The sequence below is a fragment of the Canis lupus genome, chromosome 20, assembly GCF_011100685.1.
Source record: "Canis lupus familiaris isolate Mischka breed German Shepherd chromosome 20, alternate assembly UU_Cfam_GSD_1.0, whole genome shotgun sequence".
Lineage (NCBI taxonomy): Eukaryota > Metazoa > Chordata > Mammalia > Carnivora > Canidae > Canis > Canis lupus.
Window position 1 is genome coordinate 19,438,264 of NC_049241.1, and position 27,404 is coordinate 19,465,667.

Below are 27,404 nucleotides of genomic sequence, written 5' to 3' on the forward strand. Positions count from 1 at the left end.
AGATGCAACATGTTTCTTACAAATAACAGCAGCAGTGAATCATATAGTCTCTTTATCTGTATTGCAGTCCTGTGCGTATGTGTGTATATGTGTGTGCGTGTACAAGTGTATGGTCAAACACAGAATAAAATATCTAGGAAGTGTACAGGTCTACTTTGTAAAGTGCTTTCACTTACAGTGTCCCCATGGAGAGAATAGCTTCAGCCTCAGATATTTCTTTGGCATTAATAATTTAAAAATATTAATGCTTGTGACCTACAGGAATGAGGTCCCCTGGTAGAAGTAAAGATTCTTTCTAGATAAGCTAATTTGAAATTATCTAGCCAAAGGCGTATCTGAAGGGACCTTTTGAGAGCTTTGCTAATTCCAAGTTTGCCCCAATTCATTTCCAATATTGGGCACCTATTATTTGTAAAGCTCATTATGGTCTAAGGAAGGCTTAGACTCAGAATGTGGAACAGTTGGGTAGGTGGTAATATTGAAGGAGGAAACTATAGTATTTTAGAGTCGGGGGCCCAGTTGGGTTTCAATTCCCATGGCACCACTTACAGCAGTGTGTTCCTGTGTGAGCGCTGGGGATATAGAGTGCCTACTTCAAAGAGCAGTCAGAAGGGAAAAAGGGGATCATTATAAAGGATTTGACACAGTGCTGGCACATGGTAAGTATCCAACTAATTCAATTGATCCTCCTGCTACCCAGGAAATATATATATGTTTAAAGATTTTATTTATTAACGAGAGACGGAGAGAGAGAGAGGCAGAGGTTGAGAAGCAGGCTTCATACAGGGAGCCCAACAGTGGGACTCAATCCCGGGTCTCCAAGACCACACCCTGTGCTGAAGGCGGCCTAAACCGCTGAGCCACCCGGGCTGCCCCGCTACCCAGGAAATAGATGAATATTTAAAGAGTATTCTTTCCATTGTTTGACACAGAGCCTCTTTTTTTATGTTTATTAAGACTCCCAGAGTTAAGCAGAGTCGTTTTATTTTGAAATTTTTGTTTTACTTGCTCCTGCTGATGTTTTTCGGAGTCCTAATTAATTTTCAAGATTCGTAAAAATTGGAGGTCGAAAAGGCTTTTGGCTTTATCTGGTCCACTCACTACCACAGAGATGACTCTCATCCCTTTTCCATTGTCATTGAAAGCTGGGAGGTAAATACTGTTTCCCGATTACTCTAAGTTTCTGGTGGGATAACAGGAAACATAATGAGAGGAAGGCAGGCCAAGGGAATAGGTAGGGGGAAAAGGGAGATCAGTGGGACTAGCATTGGGTGAGTATGAGGAGCATGGACTAAAGAGTATGGAGAAAAGTGAGAAAAAGCAAGAAGGGGTACAGAGGAACGGCAGCTTGTCAATGCAGACACTAACAGGGTTGAAGAATCAGATGTTCTGGTAATTTTAAGATGCATGATTATAAGATATGGTGCTTAACCTCTCTAAGTCGTGTTCTTTGGCGTTCACAGTACAGAGTCAGGGAGGTTAGTGGGGTGGACACTCTGTAAACAAAAATAAACAAGGAATTCAGAAGGGGAGAGAAGTAGCAGAAAAAGAGAGGGAGAGGAAAAGGGAGGGAGAGAGAAACCGACACAGACGGAAGGGGGAGGGAGAAAAGGGAATTGGTGACAAGGCAGGTGAGAGCTGAGGAAAACCACAGTAACGACAGGGCTGTGGCTCCTGCGGTGACTGCTTGCACACAGGGAGCGTTGACAGCTTGCCAGGTACGTCGTTAGGGCTTTACTTGCATAACTTCATGTTATTCTGACCTCTTCACCGGGCCAGTATTATCATCATTTAATACAAGAGTTATCTGAAGCATAGAGAGGTCTTGCAACTTTCCCAAGACCTTACAGGGCCGAGAAGGGATCCAAACGCAGGTCTGCCTCCCTGCAAAGCCAATAATGCCTGCCCCAGCTAATCTCTTAGGATGTCGAACCAGGCTTGGCGAATCGCAGGAGGACGCTTGTCCGCGCTTTTCCAAAGTTATGCATGCCCCTTGGCTGCATTCCTGCGGTCCCGTCCGCAAGCTCCACGCCCTCTCGCCGCTAGCAGCGTCGGGTCTCCATGGAGACCGGCGTGGGGCGGGACTTCCTGCCTCACGCAGGAGCACTTCCTTCTGGTGCCGGAAGCGCGCTGGCTGGCCGGCCGGCAGGCTGGGTGCCGGCGGCGTGGGGACTGACTGGAGCGGCCTGGGCGCCTGAGTCGGCATGCTGACCCCTGCGTTCGACCTCAGCCAGGACCCGGCCTTCCTCACGGTCGCCATCCGCGTGCCCTACGCCCGGGTCTCGGAGTTCGACGTGTACTTCGAGGGGGTGGACTTCAGGTTCTACGCCAAGCCGTACTTCCTCAGGCGAGTTCCCGCTGTCCGGCCCTGGGGTCGAGGAGTTGACGGATTCACTCTTTTTTTTTTTTTTTTTTCATCTTCTCGTCCGGTGCCTGCCTACCGAGCGAGGAGGACAGGGCGGGATGGCGTCCCTTGCCTTTTCCCGAGGTTTCCGCAGCATCTGGGACGCGCGCCCGCAGCGGCTCGTTCCCTCCTTAGACTTTGTTAAAAATCCCGGGCGGGGGGCAGCCCGGGTGGCGCAGCGGTTGAGCGCCGCCTGCAGCCCAGGGCATGATCCTGGGGACCCGGGATCGAGTCCCACGTCGGGCTCCCCACATGGAGCCTGCTTCTCCCTCTGCCTGTGTCTCTGCTTCTCTCTCTGTCTCTCATGAATAAAAATTAAAAAAAAAAAAAATCCCCAGCGGGGACTCTAAGGCGCGGCGTTGGGGACGTTGGAGCCCTTGCAGTTTCGGTCGGGTCAGCCTGGTTCTCGCACCTCCCCCAGGAAGGTCGTACCGTCAGCCCTCGCCTGCTTTTTTTTTTTTTTTTTTTTTTTTGTTTTTTTGCATTTTTTGCATTTTTTTGCATTTTTCTCCTTTGCAGAACCATAGCAACGGTGGTTAACAGCTAACTGCTCCCTCAAACGCCTGAAGCCACGCGGGCTAAGTGTAGTGATGGGTCTGCATCGTCTCCTCCAATCTTGACCGCACTCCTTGGAAATAGGCGTTCCTATCAGCCTCTTTTTTTTTTACAGAGGACACCGCTGGAGTATTTTCTTCTAAAAAAAAATGGCCCATCCTTATCCTTCCCTTTTCCTGCTTGGTAAAAGTCCATCCTCTTAGTTTCTCCCAGCGACCTCTCCTTCCTGCCCATGTGCTTTCCTAATCAAAACTTCCTCTTGAGTCAAGAGGATCCAGTTTTGCCCAAATTTCCCTTAGGCCCCGACTTAGTCCACCTACCTGCATATATTGCACTTTTCTCGCTATCTATCTATCTATCTATCTATCTATCTATCTATTTATTTATTTATTTATTTATTTATGGGTTTTCAGTTTTGGGGATGTGGTGGTGTCTCATGTAGTTTACATTGTAGTAGGGAGAGAACAACAAACAGACAAGTAAACATATAACTACAAAGTGTGTCAAGTGCTCCAAAGGGGGGTGGAGAGCACTGAGCATTTTAATTTTTATTTTGTTTAATTTTTTTTTTTTTTTAGCATTTTATTTTAGAAAATAAAAAGTAGGGGACACTTGGGTGGCTCCGCGGTTTAGTGTCTGCCTTCGGCCCAGGGGGTGATCCTGGGGTGCCTGGATGGAGTCCCGGGTCAGGCTCCCTGCATGGACCCTGCTTCTCCCTCTGCCTGTGTCTCTGCCTCTCTCTCTCTCTCTCTCTCTCTCTGTCTCTCATGAATAAATAAATAAAATCTTTAAAAAAAAAAAAAGAAAAGAAAAGAAAAGGGAGTCTGTTTAAATACAAAGTGGCCAAAGAAAGACTTTCTGAAGAGGTGGTATTTAAGGTAAGGCATGAAGAATGGGAAGAAGATGGTGTTGGTGGTAGCAAACATTTACTGAATGTTTTACTTCAGGTTAATACTTAAGGTGGGCGATCTCATTTGATTTTAGGACAGACCGTACTGCAAGGTAGCTTCTGTTATTTACATATGTTGTAGATGAGGGATCAGAGGCCCTGAGAAAAGATCTTAAATGAGATTAGGAATGTAAAATAAAAAATACATTCACAGAAATTTCAAAGTAAAAACCACTTATGTTTGGGAGTTTTGATGAAGACCAAATAAAGAGGTTGTGTGTGAAACAGTTTAAAGAGTATTCTTCACATGAACTCATATGCTTGGGTAGCAGCAGGAGCTTGGGAATTAGGCACACCTGGGTCCTAGTATCGTAACAGTTCTGGGACTTAGGGCAAGTTTCAGTCTCAGTTTCCTAATCTGTAAAATGGGACTAATACTAGGGATCCTAAAGAGTGGATTTGAAGATTGAGATAACGCATGCATAGTTTTCATTACCAGGCAATCAGTTGTTCAATAGACAGTAGATATTTATTATGAGGGCCTACTGTTCCAGTCTTCTCTTGCCGCATAACCAATCAAACTTAATGTTGCAAAACAACAATTATTTAACTCGCTTGTTCTGGTTGTGTGTCAGGAACAGGTAAGGGCTTGACTGGGCTGTTTTGACTTGAGATCTTTAATTCACTTGTAGTCATATTGTGGCTGGACCTGGAACTGCAAGGGCCAGAGCTGGTGGCTGGGGGAGGGCATCTCCTTTTGTGTAGTCTCAGGACCTTACTGTGTGAGGTCTTTGCATGGTCTAGTTTGTGCCTCCTTTGGGGAGGTGGAAGCTGAAGGTTTCATAGCCAAGTATTGGGTGGGGGGGGGGGGGGGCAAGGCAGGTTCATGTCACCATTTGTGACCTAATCTCAGAAATCGCATTGTCAATTCTGTATTATATTGGTTAAAACAGTTCCAAAGTTAAAAAAAAAAAAACTAATTTTTATTTTAATTCTAGTATATTTAATATACTGTGTTATATTAGCTTTAGGTTTACAATATAGTAATTCAACAATTCTATACATTACTCAGTGCTCATTACCTATTTCATCCATCCCTCCCACTCACCTCCCCTCTGGTAACCATCAGTTTGTTCTCTACAGTTAAGAGTTTGTTCTTTAGGGGCCCCGAGTGGCTCAGACAGTTGGTTGGGCATCTCTTGATTTGGGCTTATGTCATGATCCTGGGGTCCTGGGATGGAGCCCTAAGTTGGGCTCCCTGCTCTGTGGGGATTCAGCTTGTCTCCCTCTCCCCCTCCCCCACCTTGTGCTTGCTCTCTTGCTTGTCCTTTTGCTCTCTCAAATAAATAAATCTTAAAATAAAATAAATCTTTAAAAAAGGTCTGTTCTTTGGTTTGTCTCTTTTCCCTCCTTTGTTTTGTTTCTTAAATTTCACATGTGAGTGAAATGCGGTATTTTGCCTTTATCTGACTTATTTCGCTTAGCATTATACTCTGGATCTGTTCATGTTGTTTCATGTGGTAAGATATTATTCTTTTCTATGGCTGAGTAATATTCCTCTCTGTGTGTGTGTGTGTGTGTGTGTGTACAACATCTTCTTAATCCATTCGTTTATCGATGGACACTTGCAAGCTCACTCAGTTTTAAGGAGAGAGGAGATATATGCCACAGTTGGGAGGAGTGATATGAGACAGGCCATCTTTGAAAATACAGTTCATTGCAGTATACCAGAGGTGAATAAAACCTCGCTTCTCTCCCTGAGGAATTGAGAGTCTAGTAGGGGTGGTAGGTCTGTGAACAAATATAGTTTCACTATTATGCAGTAAGAATTTATACTTACAAAAAGTTCAGGAAAAGGAAGTTGGTAATAATAGCTTACATTTTTTTAATGCTTACCTGTTTCACTAGCCACTAAGCCCCTTGCATTTTCCTTTCCTTCTCACAGTGACCCTGGGGTACATTCTGTTGGTTTTCCTTTTAACAGATGAGGAATATGAGCTTTGAAGCTAATTAACTTGTACAAAGAAAGAGAGGTGGTAAATGGCAGAGCTGAGATTCAACTCAGATTCTGATTGTAAATTTAGTGTTTGTTACCATTATAACAAGCACAAACTGACTCCTTATGTTGGGCTTAGAAGGTATTTTGGTTTGGAAGATGCATTATATAGCTCCAGAAACTATTAAGATCAAAGGTAATTAGGTTGTGAAGCCCTTGACCTTTGGGACCTGCCAAGTTTTGATGATGATGATGATGAGGAGGAGGAGGAGGAGGAGGAGAGAATAGGAAGCAAAAGGAAAAGGGGGATATAGGAGGAAAGGAGCCTAATATTTTATTTTGGAATAGAATGGGAGCTGGTCTGATACATGGTACCAATGAGTTTGAATTATTTAGTTGGTGTTAGGGAGCTGTAGAAGTTTTTTCAATAGGAAAGTGATGGTCTGGTTTCTGTTTTAGAAAAGTTCTTTTGGAGCCTTAGTGGAAGGCTGACTGAATCAGAGTAAAACTGGGCACAGGGAAATCAGTTCATTTCCTTTAATATGAAAGAGGGGGAAAATCTCTGTATAGTAATAATGAGACTTGAGAAAAACTTTTGCTTTTTTTTTTTAAGTAGTAATTTGCCCAAAATAAATAATTGATTTGTTGTTTCTTAATTGTTTTCCATTTTAAAAATTCTTTTTAGTGGGGTAGGAGTCAATGAATACACCTTGTTTGAGCCCCTGCTGTGTCAGGCACCAGGTATATTAATAAGTCTCTTAGGAAGACAAAAGTGTTGTAACAATAGTGGTAACCAATATTTATTGTGGCTTTTCTTTTTTAAGTATCACTTTTTTTTTCAGTATTGCTTTTATTGGTGACTATGGAGTATTCAAACAAAGATGAGTCACCTGTGATTTCTCATTTCTCAGCTAGGAAAAAAATGTAAGTTATTTAGTTTGTAAAATGTTAAAGAAATGCTGGGGAATTGCCTTTTAAAATGGTTGATAGAGGGGATCTCGTTCCCTCGTTCAGTGGTTTAGCACCTGCCTTTGGCCCAGGGTGTGATCCTGGAGTCCTGGGATTGAGTCCTGCATCAGGCTTCTGTATGGAGCCTGCTTCTCCCTCTGCCTGTCTCTGCCTTTCTGTCTCTTTCTGTGTCTCTCATGAATAAATTAATAAAATATTTAAAAATAAATAAAATGGTTGATAGATTTCAGTGGTAAATGTATATTATCATTGATGGTCATTTATTATACTTTGTGCTTTTAGTACTTTATGAAACCTTATATTAAATTTGCAGATTGACCCTTCCTGGAAGAGTTGTGGAAAATGGAAGTGAACAAGGATCCTATGATGCAGATAAAGGTATTGCTTTTTGGATTTTGTTTATTCTTTAGATTCTTCATGTTAGCATAACTACGTCGTAATCCTTCAAGATTCGATGGGGACCTTTAGATGTTTTGCAAGTGCAGTCTGTCCTGGTCACATATTCTTGTTTCTTAACAAGCCCAGTGCCTATTAATCGTGGATTTCTTTTTTTTTTTTAATTTTTTTTTTTTTTATTTATTTATGATAGTCACAGAGAGAGAGAGAGGCAGAGACATAGGCAGAGGGAGAAGCAGGCTCCATGCACTGGGAGCCCGATGTGGGATTCGATCCCAGGTCTCCAGGATCGTGCCCTGGGCCAAAGGCAGGCGCCAAACCCCTGCGCCACCCAGGGATCCCTATTCGTGGATTTCTTAATAGGTATAATTTTCTCAGTCCTTTCAAGTGCTTTACAGTAGTTTTTAAAGTTGTTTACTGTTTCTTTTTTCTAGAAGTTTATTTTCTACTTCCTCTACTTTTAGTAAGCATTTAAAAGTCAGATTATGTGAAGTGATTACAAAAGATGTGGGTGATTTTTATAAGCCCTGAATGGAATTTTTCTTATGTGCTTTCAAACTTAAAACCTAATAATGCGTAGGTGGGAGAGAAACTGTCCAGAAGTGGCATTAAAGGCTGACTGAATTTTCTTTTCATGATTGATAAGCCCTTCATTTCATCTAGCCTTGAAACCATTTATTTTTCTTTTGTAGAAGCCACTGGATTTTCCTTTATCTGTGGATGTGGAAAAAGAACACCTTTATAAACTCGTGTAATTTATTAAGTGAATGTTTATTGACCTTAGTAAACTAGGGTAAGGGAGGAAGGATGGCATGAAGTAGTTAAATGACAAAGTTATAACCTATAACACAATGTAATTACTATGATAATGAAATATAATGAAACTGCCTTTCTAGGTAGTAAATCTGGTTTTAATTGCAGATAAGTTATATATTGAAACAAATTTATTAAAATTTAAAAGTACCCAGGAGCTTAGGAAGGTTGTATATGTGGAAGTATTTAAGTTAACTGATATACACTTGACCCTTAAATAACATGGGTTTGAACTGTGCAGGACCACTTATATGCAGATTTTTTCAATAAATACCGTACCATACCGAAAATGTATTTTCACTTCCCTATGATTTTCTTAATAGCATTTTCTTTTTCTTTTATTATTTTATTTAAATTCAATTAATCAACATATAGTATATCATTAGTTTCATATGTAGAGTTCAGTGATTCATCAGTTGCATATAATACCCAGTGCTCATTACATCACATGCCCTCCTTAATGTCCATCACCCAGTTACCCCCATTCCCCCCCGACTCCCCTCCAGCGACCCCCAGTTTGTTTCCTATGATTAAGAGTCTCTTATGGTTTGTCTCCCTCTCTGTTTTCATCTTATTTTATTATTTCCTCTCTTCCCCTATGCTCCTCTGTTTTGTTTCTTAAATTCCACAAATGAGTGAGACCATATGATAATTGTCTTTCTCTGATTGACGTATTTTGCTTAGCATAATAACCCTCTACTTCCATCCAGTTCATTGCAAATGGTAAGGTTTCAATTTTTTGATAGGTGGGTAATACTCCATTGTATATATACCACATCTTTATCCATTCATCTGTTGATAGACATGTGGGCTCTTTCCATAGTTAGGCTGTTGTGGGGATTGCTGCTGTAAACACAGGGGTGCAGGTGCCCTTTTGGATCACTATTTTTGTATCCTTTAGATAAATACCTAGTAGTGCAGTTCCTGGGTCATAGGGTAGTTCTATTTTTAACTTCTTGAGGAACCTCCATACTGTTTTCCAGAGTGGCTGCACCAGCTTGCATTCCCACCAACAGTGTAAGAGGGTTCCTCTTTCTCCATATCCTTGTCTACATCTGTTGTTTCCTGAGTTGTTAATTTTGCCATTCTGATTGGTGTGAGGTAATATCTCACCTTTTCTCTTTATTGTAATAAGAATGCAGTATGTAATACATATAACATACAAAGTATGTGTTTTTTTTTTTTTTTCTTCAAAGTATGTGTTAATCAATTGTCTATGTTATTGATAAGGCTTCCAGTCAACAGTAGGCTATCAGATGTTAACTTTTTGGGGAGTCAAAGTTATACACAAATTTCTGACTGTACAGGGAGTCAGGCCTTAAGCCCCATGTTGTTCAAGGGTCAACTGTATTGGAGTATGGTTAAGTACAATGAAAAGAGTTAAATATTTTAAAATTCAGAGTAGCAGATAATGTAAGTTCATGGGGGGAGCCTAGATGAAGTTGATAAGCCCAATCAGAGAAAGAAAAGAAGTACATACAATTTGAGTATTCCTTAGACTTATGACTTATTCCTTAGACTTATTCCTTAGAGTTATGTCTCTTGAGATAGCAGAGAACTTTATTAAGCTATAATTGCTTTAAGATTTTGTGTGTTTTTGAAACTACTGCTATTCATTGGATTAGATATCCTGATTTTTTTTTCTCTTCTAGTCCAGAAATAAATCTATTAAGTAGCTACGGGCTAACTCTAAGCTGCTACCTTCTCAGGCCATTGAGTTTTAGAGATTTTTGACTTGGACTTTTAATATTATCAATAGGTTAAGAGGATACTGTATAAGACTAAAGCATTCTGCAGCTTTAGCAGATTAATTTCTTATAGAGATGATAGCTGAATCAGTGATTCTGAAAAACCTTACTTGAGCCTTTTTCTGTCCTGGTTTTTGTTCACTAAGTATATAATGGCATAATTTTGGAGCCCCATGAAATAGAGTTATAATTTACTAAGATACATATTTCTTAGATGTATTTGTGAAGTCTTTGAATTTTTTAATAGAGCTAAGCTTAAAATGAATTTATCTTTAAGGAATTTTTACCATTCGATTGCCCAAAGAGACTCCTGGCCAGCATTTTGAGGGGCTGAACATGTTAACTGCTCTTCTGGCACCAAGAAAATCCAGGACTGCAAAACCACTTGTGGAAGAAATAGGTATGTTTATTGTAGTTAAGAAGAAATACAGGTTTAAAAAGAAGAAAAAGAAATACAGGTTAATACAATATTTGGAATGCTGTATGTTTCTAGGGGAAGAGGGATAAAGCAAATAGGAAATCAGAAAAATCCTTAAGGTGACAAGGTAAGGATATCACATGAAAATGCAAAAAATAGTTCATTTGGTAACATATAATTTAAAGACAAAAAGAACTTTATCAAACCCACATGTCAGTCACGTTTTTGGACCATTCAAAACAGCATCTCTGTCTTTTGCAAAATAATGGCCTCATGAGCTTAGATCAAAAGTTTATAATCCAATGAATTGCAAAAAAGAAACACCACCTAGTCAGGAAATGAAACATTTCCAATACCCTGGAATCTTACCCTGAGCCGCCTCCTGGTCACTTCTCCCTCCCTTCTCTCCAGGTTACCATTAGCCTCTATTTTGCCTGTTTGAATTGTGTATATAATTCAGACGGTATGTATGCTTTTTTGTCTGGGTTCTTTCACTTAATATTTTTGTGGGATTTATCCATCTATAGCTCAGGTTTGTTTGCTTTCATTGCATTTATCATTTATACATCCTACTACTGATGGGCCTTTTGGGTCGTCCTTTTTTTTTTATTTTTAACTTTTTGACTTAAAAATAGTGGGGCTACACATATTCTTCTGTGTCCCTTTTGGTGCACATGGGAAGACATTTTTTTTTCCCCTATACTTTTTCTTCCCCAAGTTGTACCCAGGAAATCTAATACTTGAACAATTAATATTTAACACATTCAGGTGCATCTGAGGTTTCTGAGGAAAGAGTAGAAGAGGAGGATGAAGAGTTTGACTGGGAAATTGAACAGTCCCCCTATGAAGAGGCATCGGAAAGTGCTCTGAATCCGCAGTACCACTATGGCTTTGGAAACTTAAGATCTGGAGTGTTTCAGCGGTTGCAGGTGTGGTCTTTATAAAACACCTTGGTTTTATCATCTGGATATTTTAAGTTTATTTCTGCTCCTACTGGGAGGTTTTTATGAAGATTGTAGGAGATGACGTATTTAAAGCAAAAATCCCAGCTTCTTGTATGTAGCGATGACCCAGATGTTTGTTCCTTTCCATTGCTTTGGCTGTTCTGCCCAGTTATACTGTGCTTACAGATGTCAGATGTCCTGTTACTTTCTTTTTTCTCCACTTCATTCAGTATTCTAGACATGAAGTTTCCAAAATACAAAACGGAACTCCTCTCTCATACTTCTTGGCAATCTTTGTTTTATACTTCTGAAAAATGAAAATTATTACATGATGTCTCTTCTGTTTTATAAATATAAATGAGACCAAATGTTCCCGGTGGAAGTGAGTTTGTGTCTTTTGATCAAATTGTTTAGTTCTTGGTGTACAGTAGGCACTTTTGTCTATTTACTCTTGGTAGTGGGGATTGAATGTAATCTCTTGTTAAAACCCGATCATTTGTCAGACTAAAAAGGAATGACATCACTCTCTTCCGCAAAACACATAGGAAATGCTACTTTATTTTAGGCTATGTGGGGAGAATGAAATGGAGAGGAGAGATTTTGAACTATTTTGTCACTATGTTGTTTTACAGAAAATGCATCCTAGAACGTTATATAATGAAAGTGTTTGTGAGCCATTAACTTGGGTTTTTCATTTCTTTTTTTAAGTGAAGGAAACCACAACAACAGCCTTTTCTTTTTTTTTAAATTTCCCTGCCTGGGGAGAGGATGTTGAATCTGTTCAGAGTGTGGTTTATTGTAGTAAGACATATTTGAATCTACTCAGGAGTGGTTTACCTATGTTTTAATCCCACTTCTACGTTGTTTAAATTTAGGATGATAGGCCACTTCTTTGACTACAAACAAGTTTTGTCTCCTCTTTGTCAAATAGAGATAAATTTGCTCACTGACTTTGAAAGGCCATTTAGAAAACTTAAGGAGACGGTACATTGTGAAAACTCTTTGAAAAAAAAATAGGATGCTAGAAAGACTTCTGCCCTTAAAATATTAAATGCTCTTGAGACTCCTTAAAGGGAGAAAAATTGGAATTTACTTGAGCAAATAATGCTGATTAATTACCTTCAAAATGCTTTTTTGCTGAATTACAGTCTCTCTGGGTTCTCTCTCCCTAATCGCATTGGTTGGTCATCTCTGAGGTAGTAAGAATAGAGTCAGTTTTGTCTACAGCAGAAACTACAGCGAGTGGACCTAAAGTTGGTTAGCCAAGAGCGACTCTGTGGTCAGTCAGTTCTGGGCTTACCTGTTTGGAGCTCTAAATGAATGCTAATTCAAGTCACACAGGCTAAGTACAGATTGTACATTCAGATGGAATATAATTTCTGAGGCCAGGGAACTTGATTTCTTGCCACTGCCGTTGAGGAAAGGTCCTTTCAAGGTATTTCTGCCAATTTGATGCGAAGCTGCCAGACACTGTAATGTGATCAATCCTAGGCCAAGTCCTTTAAGTCACAACTTCTTGCATCTGTTGAAATGTTCAATTAGTAACTTAGGTTTATTTAAAAAAAAATTATTGTGGGATATTCTTTATGTTTTTCTGAATATCTTAACTAAGGCCCCAAATCCCTAGATGCCTATCACCCAACTTAAAAAATAAAACATAGCATAATTGGAGCCCCTGATTACATCATTCTGTTCCCCCCACTGAATTTTTTATTTTTTAAAGATTTTATTTATTTATTCGAGAGAGAGACAGAGATAGCAAAAGAGAGCACAAGTGAGAAGGAGAGGGAGAAGCAGGCTCCCTACTGAGCAGGGAGCCTGATGCAGGGCTCGATCCCAGCCCTGAAATCCTGACCTGAACCAAAGGCAGACCTTAACCAGCTGAGCCACCCAGGTGTCCCTAGTTTAATTATCTAAAATCATAAAACTGTTCAGTTTTTTAAAAAAGATTTTATTTATTAATGAGAGACGCACAGAGAGAGGCAGAGACAGAGGTAGAAGGAGAAGCAGGTTCCATGCAGGGAGCCCAATGTGGGACTTGATCCCAGGACCGTGGGATCATGCCCTGGATTGAAGGCAGGTGTTCAGCTGCTGAGCCACCCAGGTGTCCCTAAACTGTTCACATTTTAATTGAACATTGCTATTCTAAATACTTGGAATGCATATTTTTCTCAGCATAGGAAAAAAAAAGATATACACATGCACGAACATTCTGAGGGATGATGTAAGTAGTTATACTACTAGTAGTATAGGTTCATAACCCATGTCTGTAGTATTGAGATCAGAGAAAGTTCTTTAAGCTTTTTTTTCTTTTTTTTTTTTTTTGTATTTAGTCTGGTGGCAAAACCTGATCTGAGCCGATGTCTTTTACTAGTTTTTAAATCCCAGTTAGTGTGCATATTCACAAATTTTTCCATAGAAAATGTTATGTATTTGAATATGAGGTGATGCCCCAGATATAGAGGAGGTTAAATAAAATACGGGATATATGTATACCATGTTACTTTTTGAAACTCTTTGAAGAGTTTGAATCCTGAAGTTCACCCCTCTCCAGAGGATCTGAGTAAGAGATGTGGACCTCTAGTGTCTGTGCATTGACAGCTAACAGCTGGTGTGTTCCTGTGCTAGGCACTGTACCAGGCTCCACGTTACTATTCCATCCTTGTATTGTTGCTGTAATGTGTGTACCTTTTACCAGTGGACAAACCAGCAGACACATGTAGGCTTTAAAGAATAGTATATTTTCTTACATGAATGAAATTAGAAGACTGTGATGTCCTTCATGGTTTTAGGAACAATTTATTTTTATTTTAGAGAGGAATGGAGAAAGAGCACGCATGTGTGGCAGGGGGTGGAGGTGGGGTAGAGACAGAGGGAGAGAGAGAATCTCAAGCAGACTTCCTGTTGAGCACAGAGTCCTAGTTGGGGCTGGATCCTGTGACCCTGAGACCACCAAGTGAAATCAAGAGTTGGCTGCTTAACAGACTGAGCCACCCACGTTCTCCCCCCTCCCCCATGACATTAGGAAATACGAGAACTTTCAAAAATCATATGTGAACCAGAGGCCACCCTCTCTGGGGTATTAAGGTAGATGTATTTTATGAGATAGTGGCAAAAAACTTACATACTTGGTATTCCTCGCAGAGTTTTGCACTTATGATTGCTCGATTTGTGAGTTATACCATGTGGTTATAAACAGTGATCATGTAAGGTTAGTGGTGTAACTCTTTTTGCTCGTGAAGCAGCTAGAAGAAACTGAAAGGATTGCTGCATTAAGAAATTTGAGAACATCTCTTCTGTTTTCAAATGATGTATTTAAGAAATGTCACCATTTTCTCAAATACTGTTTTCTCACAAGTTTAGAGTTTCTCTCGTTCTGCCTTTGGTGAGAAAATATCCATGAAGTTTTGTTGATGGCTCATATTTTACTCATTTTTTTTGTACTCTTTTTTCCCCCTTAAGTGAAAAATAGCTTTATTTTCTCTAATGATAAAAGCAATATAAATTTGTTATGAAAATATAACAAAGAGAAGCATCCATAATTCCAAGACCCAGGTATCTTCTCTTAATTGAATAACTTAACCCTTTATGAGAAAGCATATTCTTTCATTATTTTTTTCCCTCCAACCATTTACATTTGCTTGGAAACTTCTGTGTTTCATACTAATAATGAGAAGAAAATAAAGGCATTTTTTTTTTTTTTTTTTTGCTGAAACAAATTCTTTTTAACATATCTCCCCCCTCCCTGTCCCCTTTTTCTTTTCCCTTCTGAAATTGCTGCCAGCCACCAGGGCGCCTTTGGAAAACTGCCCTGGCTGCTCAAAGTCAGGCCTTCACAACAAGGTTTAGGCGGTGGAGGCTGCCAGGAGCAACAATCCTGGAGTCTCTGGGCGCCAACCCAGCCAGCTCCTAGGACCACTGCTGCCAGCAGCCACAGGACGCTGGCTTGCTGGCCCTTTCCTTCCCTCAGCTGCACTAAGGACCCGAGGCTGTCGTTTCCAGGAGACCTACTGGCCAGATGTGCACACAGTTCTTCATTTTCTCTCTGGAGAGTCTCTGCCAGAGCTCTGCCAAAACCTCACATAAGCCGGATCTAAATCCTACACGACCTTTTCTTGGCAATGCCCCTCTTTAAATGGCTCTACTCACAGTGGCCATAGCAGTGTTCTAAAAAAGAGAGAGAATCCCTTCCCCTGTGCTGTAGCTGAACCTTTCCCATCCTCTTATCTTTCTGCCTTTAGTTGGTGCTGTAGACCAGTTTCTCTACCCCGAGCTAACTTTGCTTTGTAGTTTGTTCTGGTTCCTCTTGGCGGTCCAGTTGGAACAGGGCCACTGTGTATGACTATGCAGAGGACAAGCCTGGTGGGGCTTGTAGTACTGTGGATATTAATGTTCTTGGGGGTATAGGCTGCATAGCTACATGTAGAGGCCCTGAGTCTGGAAGCAAGGGGGAAGAAGAGGGAGAGAGGAAGGATAGCTGCATCCCTCCTTTCTAATTCCCGTTTTCTGAGAGCAGGGATCTTGTCTTTGTGTCTATTTGGGGATCTCTAGCACCTCAGCCAGGCCCTCACACAGTATTTACTGAATGAATGATTTAGTACTGAAGGCCAGAAACATTGCTGGGGATACAGTGAGGAAGGAGATTGTCCAGACTTTTCCTCGCAGAGTCTTCTGGTGGGGAGATAGACAGTAACCATGTAAACAACAAACATGAGAATTTCAGATAGCGACAAGTGAAGGAATGGATGGGGTGATGCAAGAGCTGGGGGTAGGGTCAGGGAGTACTCCTTTGGTGAGGATGCTTGGAGAAGGCCTCTTGTAGGAGGTGACATTTGCACAGAGTCCTGAATGCTGAGAAGTATACTGGAAGTGCAAAGACTCAGAGTTCTAGAAATGGAAGGCAGTCTGGTGTGTGGCTTGGGGGATTCGAGCGAGAAGGGGAAGGTAGGAGGTGAGGGTGAAGTGAGGGATAGGGGCTGCATGGTACAGAGCTGTGAGTGGGGAAAGTTGGGGTTTATTCTCAGTGCAATTAGTATGTTGAAATGCCTGCAGGTCCCTTAGTCCATTTATCCTTAAATGTAGAATTACCTACCGAAACCCCCAGATTATATCCCACTTGTGACCTTATCTCTGGTCCAGGTGAAATAATGAAGTGGCACATTTTAATTCCCCTCCCCCCCTTTTTTTTTATTGCTGTGGGCAAGTAAGGAAATGGCAGGAGAGGGAGGATAGGTAATCTCAGTAGGGTGGCGGCCAGTGAGTAACGGGGAAGAGCAATGGAACAGGGAGATGTAGAGAAAGGAAGCTAATTTTATTGAATATTTCAAGCCCTGTACTTGATGCCTGACTCCTATTATTTCATTTAATCCTCATAACAGCCTGTGGTAGGCAGAATGATACTCCTTTCCATCCCATTCTCCGACATGTCTGTGTGCCAGTCCCCGGAGCATGGAACACATTACATTACGTGGCAGAAGGGACTTTGCATGCATGGTTAACTTAAGGATCTTGCGATGGGGATATTAGCCAGCATAACGGGTCCTGTCTAATAACAGGGTCCTTATAAGAAGGAGATAAGAAAGTCAGAGTGAAAAAAGTGAAGGCCATGTGATGCTGGAAGCTGAGCGAGGAAGAGTATTGTCACGGGGGACCACAAGCCAACAAATGAGGAAGCCACCCCTCCAAGATGGAAGAGGGAAAGCAGCTGATTCTTCCCCTTGACCTTGAGAAAGAACCAGCCCTCCCTTCCCTTCATTTTAGCTCAGTGACACTGATTCTGGACCTTGGAGCTCCAGAACTGGAAGAGGATATGTTTGTGTTGTTTTAAGCCACCACGTTTGTAGTTGTTTATTAGAGCAGCAAGAGAAGAGTAATACTCACCTGGATGACGGAAGTGTGACTACGCTCATTCACAGAAAGGAAGCTGAAGCTCAGGGAGGCCACAGAGTTCAGCTGGAGCTGGGTTTTCTTTTTTTTTTTTTGTCTGACCATAAGGTCACAGTTTTTCTGTTGCATCAGGCTGCTTTCAGAAGTGTGTGTGTGCATGTGTACACATATGTATGTATGTATGTGCAAAGAACTCCTTGGAGCAAGGGGGAGAGGAAGTGGGTGACTCAGGTATTGGGGAGAAGGACTTAGAGTCTGTGGGCAGGAAAGGACTTTCCTAGGAGTCATCTAGCTGAGGTGAGTCCTGTGTGCACAGTACAACTCGACTTCTCCACCTCCCCCACCCCCAAGGCCTACTTCAGCACCTTTGTCAACTCTTGCCTGGGGGAACAGATTTCATGCAGCCAAGCAAGTAGGGAAGAGAGGAAGAATCCAGGTTGTCCAACTTGGAGAAGAGATGTTTCTGGTGGATTAAAATGGAACTCTGAAAGCATTTTCCCATGGAAACATTGCCATAGGATTGTTAAACTCTGTGTCAGGAGTACCTTGTTTAAAGTTTATTGTGAATTGAATAAATTTGTGGGTTACCATGAGCCTGTAACTACTATTTATAGTAGTATTTCTATAGGAAAATACATTCTTAATTTCCCAAAAGTGAATTGTAAAGGAACTTTTGAAATGCAAAATTTTGTTTGGGGACCACCAGTGATCTGGTTTTTGCCTAGAATATTTGTAGTTAGAAGTATTAACATGTTCTGGATGTGACTTCTACAAAGTTCTGTGGACCTTTTTGTAGTATCAGAATGTGCTTAGATTAAATGTTGATACTATTTGAGCTAAGTGGATTGCGGTAGGGATGAGAGAGTTTTTTTTGTTTTTTTTACATGTACAAGTTTTGATTGTGTGTGTGGGAGTGTGTATCCTAGTGTGTCTCCTTGGCTTCTCCAGCTTAGGTCATTTCTTTGTACTGAGTTTATCTTATAGTTCTCTACTCTAAGCCCGATTATTAGGTGCTAACCTATCTGTTGTTCCATTTACAAATCTTGTTTTCAGTTTGCCTCCACTCTGTCAAGTTATTTCCCTTGATTTCTTTTCAGCTAATACTGAAGGTTCTTCCAAATCCCATTTTTCTCGCTTGCAGTCAGCAATTGGAGTGGGGAGGTTAAACAAAGAAGAAAAAGGTGTAGCTTTAGGAATATTATGCATCATGTGAAGTTTCTTGGCTTTATAATTCCAATTAAAAGAGAAAATACTCTGTGGTATCCCAGACAGTTTTCCTACTCTACCTGTTTCCTATAGGATTTGGCCTAGGAAACATGCTGCGTATCAGTGTGTATACATCCAGGTGAAGATTTTTACAGTAAAGTTGAACATTACTTAGGATTAGATTTTTAAATTTGCAGATGGAAAGTCATATACATTAAAATTGCCATTAAAAATTCTTAAATTCTGCTTACACAGTAGAATGTATACAGTTTTGTACATATATATACATTGTATAAGTTTTAATTGGTAATCCTTATGGAGACCAGTCAGACCAGCTGACTTTCCTTTTGTTTCAGACAGAAACAAAAGGAAAGCATATGTGTAGATGTTCAAACCATTGACATTCAAACCATTTTGCTTGTTAAAAAATGATGAAAGAAGACAAATTATCAGCGTGCGTGGGTGGCTCAGATGGTTAAACATCTGCCTTCAGCTCAGGTCATGATCTCTAGGTTCTGGGGTCGAGCCCTGCTCCCAGCTCAGTGGGGAGTCTGCTCCCTCCACCTCTCCCTGCCTGCTGGTTCTCTCTCTCTCTGTCTAAAGAATAAATAAAATCTTAAAAAAAAAAAAAAAAAAAAAGACAATTTTCAGTAATACAAACAGACTTTTATTTAATACTTCAGGAAGCAAACAGTCTCCGCTGGAGGTTTGCAAAATGGGGCCAAAGGTAGAAAGCTTTTATAGGATAAAGAATAAAGAACAAGGAGGAGAAAGATAGGAAATACCTGATTGGCTATGCAGTCCACCCTGTTTTGGGTGAGGGAACAAGGAAAGACTTATGGGGCCCATGGTTGGCTTGGCCTCTGGAGATTGGCTAACTGGATGTAGTGCATTTCTGGTCAAGCAGAAATATATAGGGATACAAAAGTTATCTAAGTTTCTGTTTGCTAACATGGCAGGAGTACTTCCATCTTACAGTCTAGAAATTTATTTAAACATACTGTTAATAACTTAAAAATTTCTATGAGTAAATGGGGAAGAGATAAATGTCCCCACTTGCTTGCACGAGTTTATTCTGTTGGTTTTTCCTTTTTTTATGATGAACTTTTATAGCTCTAATATATATTGATCACTTTGCTGTAAGGAATTAAATGAGATAATTTATGCGAAAGCTTCCAACAGGGCCTGGCAAGCAATAGGTGTTTAACAAACATTTGCTAGATTTGAATTGAAATGTCACAGGTAATATTATGGCCCACTGGTCATATGGTTCCTTTGTTTTGGGCTTTTGTGGGAAGTTAGATTTTTCAATGATGAAATGGGAAGTAGCAATTATTCTTTCTTTTCTGGGTGTTCTTAGGATGAATTGAGTGATGTTATTGATATTAAGGACCCAGATTTCACTCCTGCAGCTGAACGAAGGCAGAAGCGCTTGGCTGCTGAGCTGGCCAAATTTGATCCTGATCATTATCTGTGAGTATTGAGTTTTTTAAGGATTAAATAATTGACTTGACATTGATGTGAAAGTTTTTTGAGTGTCTTTTTAACCATGCTAAGCATGTGGTTTGGGATTCTAGAAATTAGTGATGGTTCAGAACCTTAAATGACATTTGAATTAACCTATAAACTTAGGCCTCTTTGATTTTTGTAAGATGTTTCTCAATAGGTCACTCCAACAGAGGAGAACTCTTAATGTACTTCTTTAAATTTTGTCTCGCCAGGCTTAAAAGTAGAACACCACATTCATGAGATTAATTTTAGTTCTTTTCAGTAGACTTTTTGTTGTAATTAACAGTATATGTAAATGAAAAGATGTTTCAATTTCTTTAAGAGTTTGAATCTACATGTACTGCACTTCTTGGCTGATGCAGAGTTTTCCCAACACTTGATCTGCGAGCACTTGTACTTGAGGATCTGAGTCTAATTACAAATACTTATTCGTTGTGGTAGGGTATAAATAAAATCTAATTTTGAGTTTTGCTGTATTTCCCATCTGCTTTAATTGTGTCTTTCATCATAATGTGTCTCTATCAGGCTTGTATTTGCCTAACAAACTTATCTAGTTAATGAATAGGTAAATATCACTCGAGACATTGTGATGTCTCTCATTGGCCACAATAGTAGCATTTTTTCCGAGTAAGGGATTGTCACCTGGCCTCTGTGGATGCTAGCTCGAATCTCTTAGGATGTGAGTCATATGTCGATGTCGCCTCAATTATTATTCTTCCCAAGCTCTGGGCCAGCAATTTCTAAACTTGTTATATGTGCTGCTATAATCATCATTTTCCCTTATATTTGTATGGTGCTTTTAGCTTATCAAGCACTCTCAAGTGATTATTTAAATCACTTTTCACAACAGTTAGGGAAAGAAGGTTAAAGGACTTGCCCAAGGTCATACCACTACTGAGTGGCTCTGTCAGAACTTGAAAAGCGTCTTTCCGTTTGTCATTTTGTATTTCCTTTTTATGTACATTATTTCAGTTTAACTGCTGTTGCACTTGTGATTAACATTCTATCTCCTATGACACAGTGGGAGACTAATTGGAATGGCAGAAATATATCTTGTGATGTGCAAATGCACTGAGTGATGTGTAGTGATAAATGGTCAAACTATTCAATGTCCTGGGGGGAGCTGGGTAAGAACAGGGTATATTATATTTTGGAGGACATCTGAGATATTCAGCTCCATTTACCATTTACCATTTGCCATTTCTAATTACCTTTATCTCTCCAATTGTAGTTTTAAAGGTCCACTGAAGAGTAATTTGAAGAAACCTATTTAAAATCATGCTGAATATTTAAAGTGGGAAATTTCATTGTCAGCAAATTTCTCCGGCCGGCATGAAAACAGAATGAGCTTCACAAGACTAAAATTTCAAGTGGGAGGGAGCTTAATTAGAAGAACTGCCTATCTCTTCTCTTCTAAAACTGGAAGAATAACTGTATGGCCTGAGAGAATTAGGAAATTGGAATTTATACTTAACAGTGTGATATTATATGCAGTCCTTATTTTTTTCCATTTCTGTGTTTCTTTATCCAGAAGCTCATTTTCTTTCACAGTATGCATGAACTGTTCTTTCCATTTCTCAAGGAACAGTTTTTACACGAGTGGTTTAAATTTAGTCATGGGCAGGTCGGAGAGTGGGAGCCATGAGGTAAAGGTTCTTTGTGACTTTTCTGGTAGGGTAGGACTTTGGCTAATTGTAATTTTTGTGTTACTTCTTACTCATTATTTATATTAGCTGTGTGCCTCACCCAAATATGTTAATAATAAATGAAGTGCAAGTAAAATTCCTTTAAATTTTCAATTAATTTTTTTTTAGCCCAGTGCTTTTTAAATTGTTCTCATTGGTTAATACAGTGGAAGAAAAGGTTTACCTCAGTTTTTACCTACCTTCTAGGCAATACGTTGAGTATTTTATATTACGCGTTTATGTATGTAAATGCAATGTACATGTGTAATGCATAACATATGTTAGTGTGTAATATACTTTTCAAGTTGTTTCACTTGTCTTTACTGGGTCATGGTGTCTCCTCATGGTGTCATGTTTTTTGGGAGCTTAGGGAAAACCAATTTTAAATCCATCCCAAGGCAGAACACAGTAAGGTAAATTCATCATATAGAAAAATTCATACATTTCAAAGGCACATATAAATGATTTAGGATGATCATTATTTTAAAAATCTTTGGTTGTAAATTCTAGGTGCCATCGTGTGATGTTTACCCCCTTGCTGTGTGTTTTGCAGCCCAGCATAATACTGGACATATAATAGATGATCCATAAACACATATTGTTTTTGATATCTATTTTTCACCATTTGTAACTCCTTTTGGATATTATTTTTACACTACAGTTTGTCGAAGGCATCTTGAAACATTCTTTAATAGACATTCCTATTCTGTCTATTATAGCCAAGTTTTCATATTTCTTTTGCTAGAATGTTTTTTTTTCCTTCCCCAGACATACTGTATTTTAATTGTTGGCATATCTTTCGCCTTAACCAGTTCATAAAATTTGCCTATTTCCTTCTTTTGGAGAAAATAGAATTTAGTCAGCATTCTAAGTATCGGTGAGATAAGAAAAGGTACAAAAATGATCAGTACATTTGGGGTGCCATTTTAAATTGTAACTTTTCAGTACTATAGATTCACTGAAGACCTTGGTATACTGATTAGGCTTTTGAATTGATTGAGGAGTGCTCGCTTCGGCAGCACATATACTAGAATTGATTGAGGAATCTCAAGACTGTAAGTAGTAATGATGAGGCTAGGAAGAGGGTCACCTGCTTCTGACATGTCTCTATTCAAAATGGCAAGCTTAGGAGAAAGCATTAGAGTAAAATTTCATCTGTTCATTTTTTCACGAATGCACTTACTTATTCAACAGATACTTGTTTGGATGAGCTGCATGCCAGGTAGTGTCCCATACACTGAGGATTAGCATGACTACAACAAGGTCACTGCCCTCATGGGGACAATACTTTGATGGTGACAAGTGCTCTGAAGAAAAGCCACATTGTTAAGAGTTTGGAGAGCTGTTAAGGGTTTGGAGAGCGACTGAGATTTTGCTGATTCTACTATTGTAACATGTCCAAAATTGAATTCATCGTTTCTACCTGGAGAGTCTTCCTGAATTTTCTCTTTGCGAAGTGTACCATTTTTCATGCCAGTCACCCAAGGTAGAAGCCTAGGATTTATCTTTGACTGCTTTCTTACCCCAAACTTCTAATCTATCCTAAAGTGGTACCATTTATCTCTTTCTTATTTCCTTCACTCAGTCTCTGTCTGGTCCTTGTATGTGTCTGCCTTAGTGCAGCCATCTATTGACTTTGTATTTGGTATTTTTTTCTCCAGCCTGGACCTCTGCAACTCTGTCAGCCATATAAAACCACCAGTATAATGTCTTAAGTACTGAAAATGAACATCTGCTTAAAACCTTACTTTGTCTCCATTGTCTGAGGTATAAGCTTCTACCTCCTTGGAATGGCATAGAAAGTACTCTGCGATCTGGACTGTACCTGCCTCTGGAGCTTCTCTTTTGCCTCTCTGTCCACATTTTACACTGCAGCAGTAAAGAATTTTAGTATTTCTCCACTTGTATGTACTATAGTGCTTCTTGCACACTTTTTATTCGTGATACTCCCTTGATAGCTGTTTTCCCCCTTGCCCTACCTTGCTTGAATAACTCTGACTTCTCTTTTAAGATTGAGCTCCTGTTGTCATCTCCTGGCACCCTCTTTCCCAGACAGGCAGAGGAAGCCCTCCTCGGTGCTCCCAAGTTACAGCTCATCTTGATTGTATAGTGTTCTGTGTTTGTATCCATTCCCATTAAGTTGTGGGCCAGGAGTGCCTTACTTCTCTTCATCTCCCTGATGCTGCTTGTGTACAGGGCACTCAGTAAATGCTCGTTGAACGAATGACACTTAAAAAGCTTGAAAATAAATTTATTTTGTAAAGTGGAACGTTCGATGAACCTCAGATCTTGTTCGCGAAACTCTTAAACCAGGAACAGTATAAAGAATAAACCATCACATTTTAAACTATTGGGACTATATTGTGAGATTTCACTCAAAGGAGTCATTTACACATTTTGAATTTTTTGGAAGGAGGGCATGGAGACAGTAGAGATATTTTACAAAGTCGTGTTTGTTGTTTTCTTCCCCATCACTTTTCTCTAAGAGAAACCTAGCCTCTTTTCATTTCAGATGGGCTCTTCCACTCTTGCCTTAAATGTTGTCAGTGCTCCAGTGTCTGGAGTCCTTTTTTACTCACTCTGCAAGTTCTTGCTGGGCAATTCTGTGTTCTATCTTGGCCTCTGTCACTGTCCAAATGCTCATGATTCGCATGTGTGTCTCTTGGGCATCAGATTTGTATGGCTAACTGCCTATTGCTCTAGTCTCTGTATGTCCTACAAGGACCTCTCAAACTCAGCCTGTTCCAAGTGAAAGTCATTATATCTCCAGTCATCTCTGTTCCTGTCCTATGTTCCTGTCTCATCAGAGGGCACTGTTGTTTACTGAATTGTCCAGGCCAGAATGCTGGTCATGAACCCTGATTTCTGTCTCCCTTTACTCCTGCATCCTAAAGATTCTAACTTCTGGCTGTAGGTTGGCTCCATCCACTTAGCTCCTTGTCCATTGCTGCTACCCTCTTCTAGGCCTGCATGATTTCTGTGCCTAGGGGCTTGTTCCTTTAGACCTTTTTCCAGACTGCAGTGAGAGTGATACTCCAAGACATAGCAATGTCAGACGATGCAAAAGCTTTTAAGAGTTCAGTTATTTGGGGGGATAAAAATCCTCTAGGATTTTTTGATGTGGTTGTTAACAATGTTGTTGTTAACTGTAGCATAATATTTTCAGCTGTTCTCAAATTTTTTCCCCCTTAAATATGCTTTCTTGTTTCCTAGCCTTTGCTAACTATTCCTTCAGGTCAGAGTATTTTCTCCCACCCTTCTTAGTCTAGTTAACTGTTAATTATAATTCAGCTATTGGCTTAGATAGTTTTTTCTCCAGAGACAACCTTCCTGTTGTCCCAGTTTCACTTTGCTGTAGTTGCTTGTACTATTAAATCATAGCAATTACCTAGCACTTGTGATTTTTGGACTCTCCCATGATGCTGTAAGTTTCGTAAGGATGATGACTGCCTATGTCTTGTCAGTGGCATAATCCCACTGCCCAAAATGAAGTTGGAACAGGGCAGAGAGTCAGTACTTTTTGTTGACTTATTTAGCATTTTAGCCATTTTTTGGTATTATATTCTTGAAATCTCTCTCGTGCGAATGACAAAATTGATATTGAGAATTACCATTTCAAGATCATTGCTATTCAGTTTTGTCCATTATGTACTTTTACTTCCTTAAGCATAAAAATGAAATGTTTATACTGGTTAATAGCTTGGATTCTGGAATAAGACTTAATTGGGTCCAGATCCTGGCTATACTTCTTACTGGTTCTTTGACTTTGGCCATGATATACACATTTTCTGACGCTGAGTTTCCACTCACATAAAATGGGAGTGTTAATAGTTCTTGTGCCCCTGGGGGTGGTGTAAGGATTCAAGGAAATAATGGGTGAAAACCATTCAGTGCAGTGCTTGGCACATATGAAGAATTCTGTGGGTTACGTGTGATACTTCTTTTTAGAAAGGTTTCACTATCTCAGTTGAAAGAAAAAATATTTCAGTTGACAAAACTTTCAGCCAGAAGATCAGTTTATGAAATCATCCAATTTCTTGAGTTTCTAATTAACTGAACTATAAATAATTTTTTTCTCCAAGAGTTAATACTTTTTGTCACTCTCTTCCATTGAATACCAGTTTTCAACTTTGAATGCAGGGTCGTATAATTGTGAATGAATGACCTCCAGGAGTATATTTTGAATATAACAGTTATTTTTCAAGATAAAACTGAGAAAGTAGAGGCCCCTGGGTGGCTCAGTTGGTTACGTGTCTGCCTTCGGCTTCGGTTGCCCTCCCAGCGTCTTGGGATCGAGTCCTGCATTAGGCTCCTCGCTCAAGCTGGGAGTCTGTTTCTCCCTCTGCCCCTCCCCTCTGCTCGTGCTCTCTCTCTTGTTCTCTCTCTCTCTCAATTAATTTTTTTTTTTTTAAATGAGAAAGTAAAGTACAGGAAAATTTTCTGTTCTTTTTCTTGCTTTTTTCTTTTTCAATAATTTTAAGCAGGGCAGTCCCAGTGGCTCAGCAGTTTAGTGCCACCTTCAGCCCAGGGCGTGATCCTGGAGATCCAGGATCGAGTCCCACATTGGGCTCCCTGGATGGAGCCTGCTTCTCCCTCGCCTGTGTCTCTGCCTCTCTCTCTCTCTCTGTTTCTCATGAACAAATAAATAAAATCTTAAAAAAATAATTTTAAGCAAAGACTAAAATTACTAAGATTAGCAGAGCTATGTCAGAGAAATTGTATCTTGGTGAAAAATATGAAAGCACGTGTTAAAAAATGTGTATGTGTGTTTATGTGTAGCCTTTTTGTGGGTAGCAGTATCCTGTATTTCCTATTGATATGGTTATTTTTCTTTGCTTGGTGGAGTTAAAATTTTTTGTTTTCTTCGTTGTAACTTTACCTAAATAAGTGGTACTTACAAATCTAGCATAGGTTCTCCAGTCCATTGTATGTTCAGATTTGCTTCATCCCATGCCACTGCAGTACAGAGGATGGGCTTTCAGGGGAGGACTGGCACCTTGCTTCAGAACAGAGCAGAAGTATCAGATATCCCTTTAGTCAGATGCATGGTTTTCATTTTATGATGACTAATAACCACAGAGAAAGTAAATATGGTGCTTGTTTCATTGATCTGTACTTTGAATTAATAACCTATATTTCTAGTACAAATGTGATGAGTTAAGATAAAATTTAAAAAGGTGAAAACCAGCTCGGTTCTTTTTTTTTTTTTTTTAATTTTTATTTATTTATGACTGTCACAGAGAGAGAGAGAGAGGCAGAGACATAGGCAGAGGGAGAAGCAGGCTCCATGCACCGGGAGGCCGACGTGGGATTCGATCCCGAGTCTCCAGGATCGTGCCCTGGGCCAAAGACAGGCGCTAAACCACTGCACCACCCAGGGATCCCACCAGCTCGGTTCTATGTAACAAGTTTATTCACTGTTTTCTTTCTAGAGCTGACTTTTTTGAAGATGAGGCTGTTGAACAGGTTTTGAAGTATAATCCTTGGTGGACTGATACATATACAGAAATGATGGCCTCTTTGGGAAAGAGTCAGGAGCAAGAAAATCATGCTGCATTAGGTAAGAAACTCAAAATTAGGCTCATTTGTTTACCGTCTTCCTTGTTCTTTTTTTTTTTTTTTTTTTTTTTTTTAAAAGATCTTATACTTTAATTTTTTATTTATTTATGATAGTCACACAGAGAGAGAGAGAGAGGCAGAGACACAGGCAGAGGGAGAAGCAGGCTCCATGCACCGGGAGCCTGACGTGGGATTCGATCCCGGGTCTCCAGGATCGCGCCCTGGGCCAAAGGCAGGCGCCAAACCGCTGCGCCACCCAGGGATCCCGTCTTCCTTGTTCTTAAGTACACAATTCTAATTGCCTCAGAGGGAAGATACTATTTTGGTTTGCTAATTTTGGAAATGGAATCTTTACCCCGGACTGGAAAATGCTACTCAGTGATTAGAATTGTCTTGGAACAGTCTTTTGAAGTATGTTTTAGTTTTG

General features: G+C 40.0%; 1 protein-coding gene and 1 long non-coding RNA gene across 2 annotated transcripts in view; one reads left to right on the top strand and one right to left on the bottom strand.

Moving 5' to 3' along the window:
• Window positions 1-2,109: 2,109 nt before the first annotated feature.
• SHQ1 (SHQ1, H/ACA ribonucleoprotein assembly factor) overlaps window positions 2,110-27,404 on the top strand; it is a 102,030-nt gene continuing 76,735 nt past the window's right edge. Inside the window, exons 1-6 of the mRNA XM_038565848.1 lie at window positions 2,110-2,347; window positions 7,127-7,191; window positions 10,048-10,170; window positions 10,957-11,117; window positions 19,585-19,697; window positions 26,851-26,978. Of these exons, the coding sequence (XP_038421776.1) occupies window positions 2,205-2,347; window positions 7,127-7,191; window positions 10,048-10,170; window positions 10,957-11,117; window positions 19,585-19,697; window positions 26,851-26,978 (733 nt within the window). The 5' untranslated portion in view covers window positions 2,110-2,204. The remainder of the gene's footprint in view (window positions 2,348-7,126; window positions 7,192-10,047; window positions 10,171-10,956; window positions 11,118-19,584; window positions 19,698-26,850; window positions 26,979-27,404) is intronic.
• LOC111091272 overlaps window positions 10,181-27,404 on the bottom strand; it is a 41,289-nt gene continuing 24,065 nt past the window's right edge. Inside the window, exons 3-4 of the long non-coding RNA XR_005374726.1 lie at window positions 12,433-12,654; window positions 10,181-11,439 (exon numbers count right to left, since the gene is read on the bottom strand). This is a non-coding gene — a long non-coding RNA (uncharacterized LOC111091272). The remainder of the gene's footprint in view (window positions 11,440-12,432; window positions 12,655-27,404) is intronic.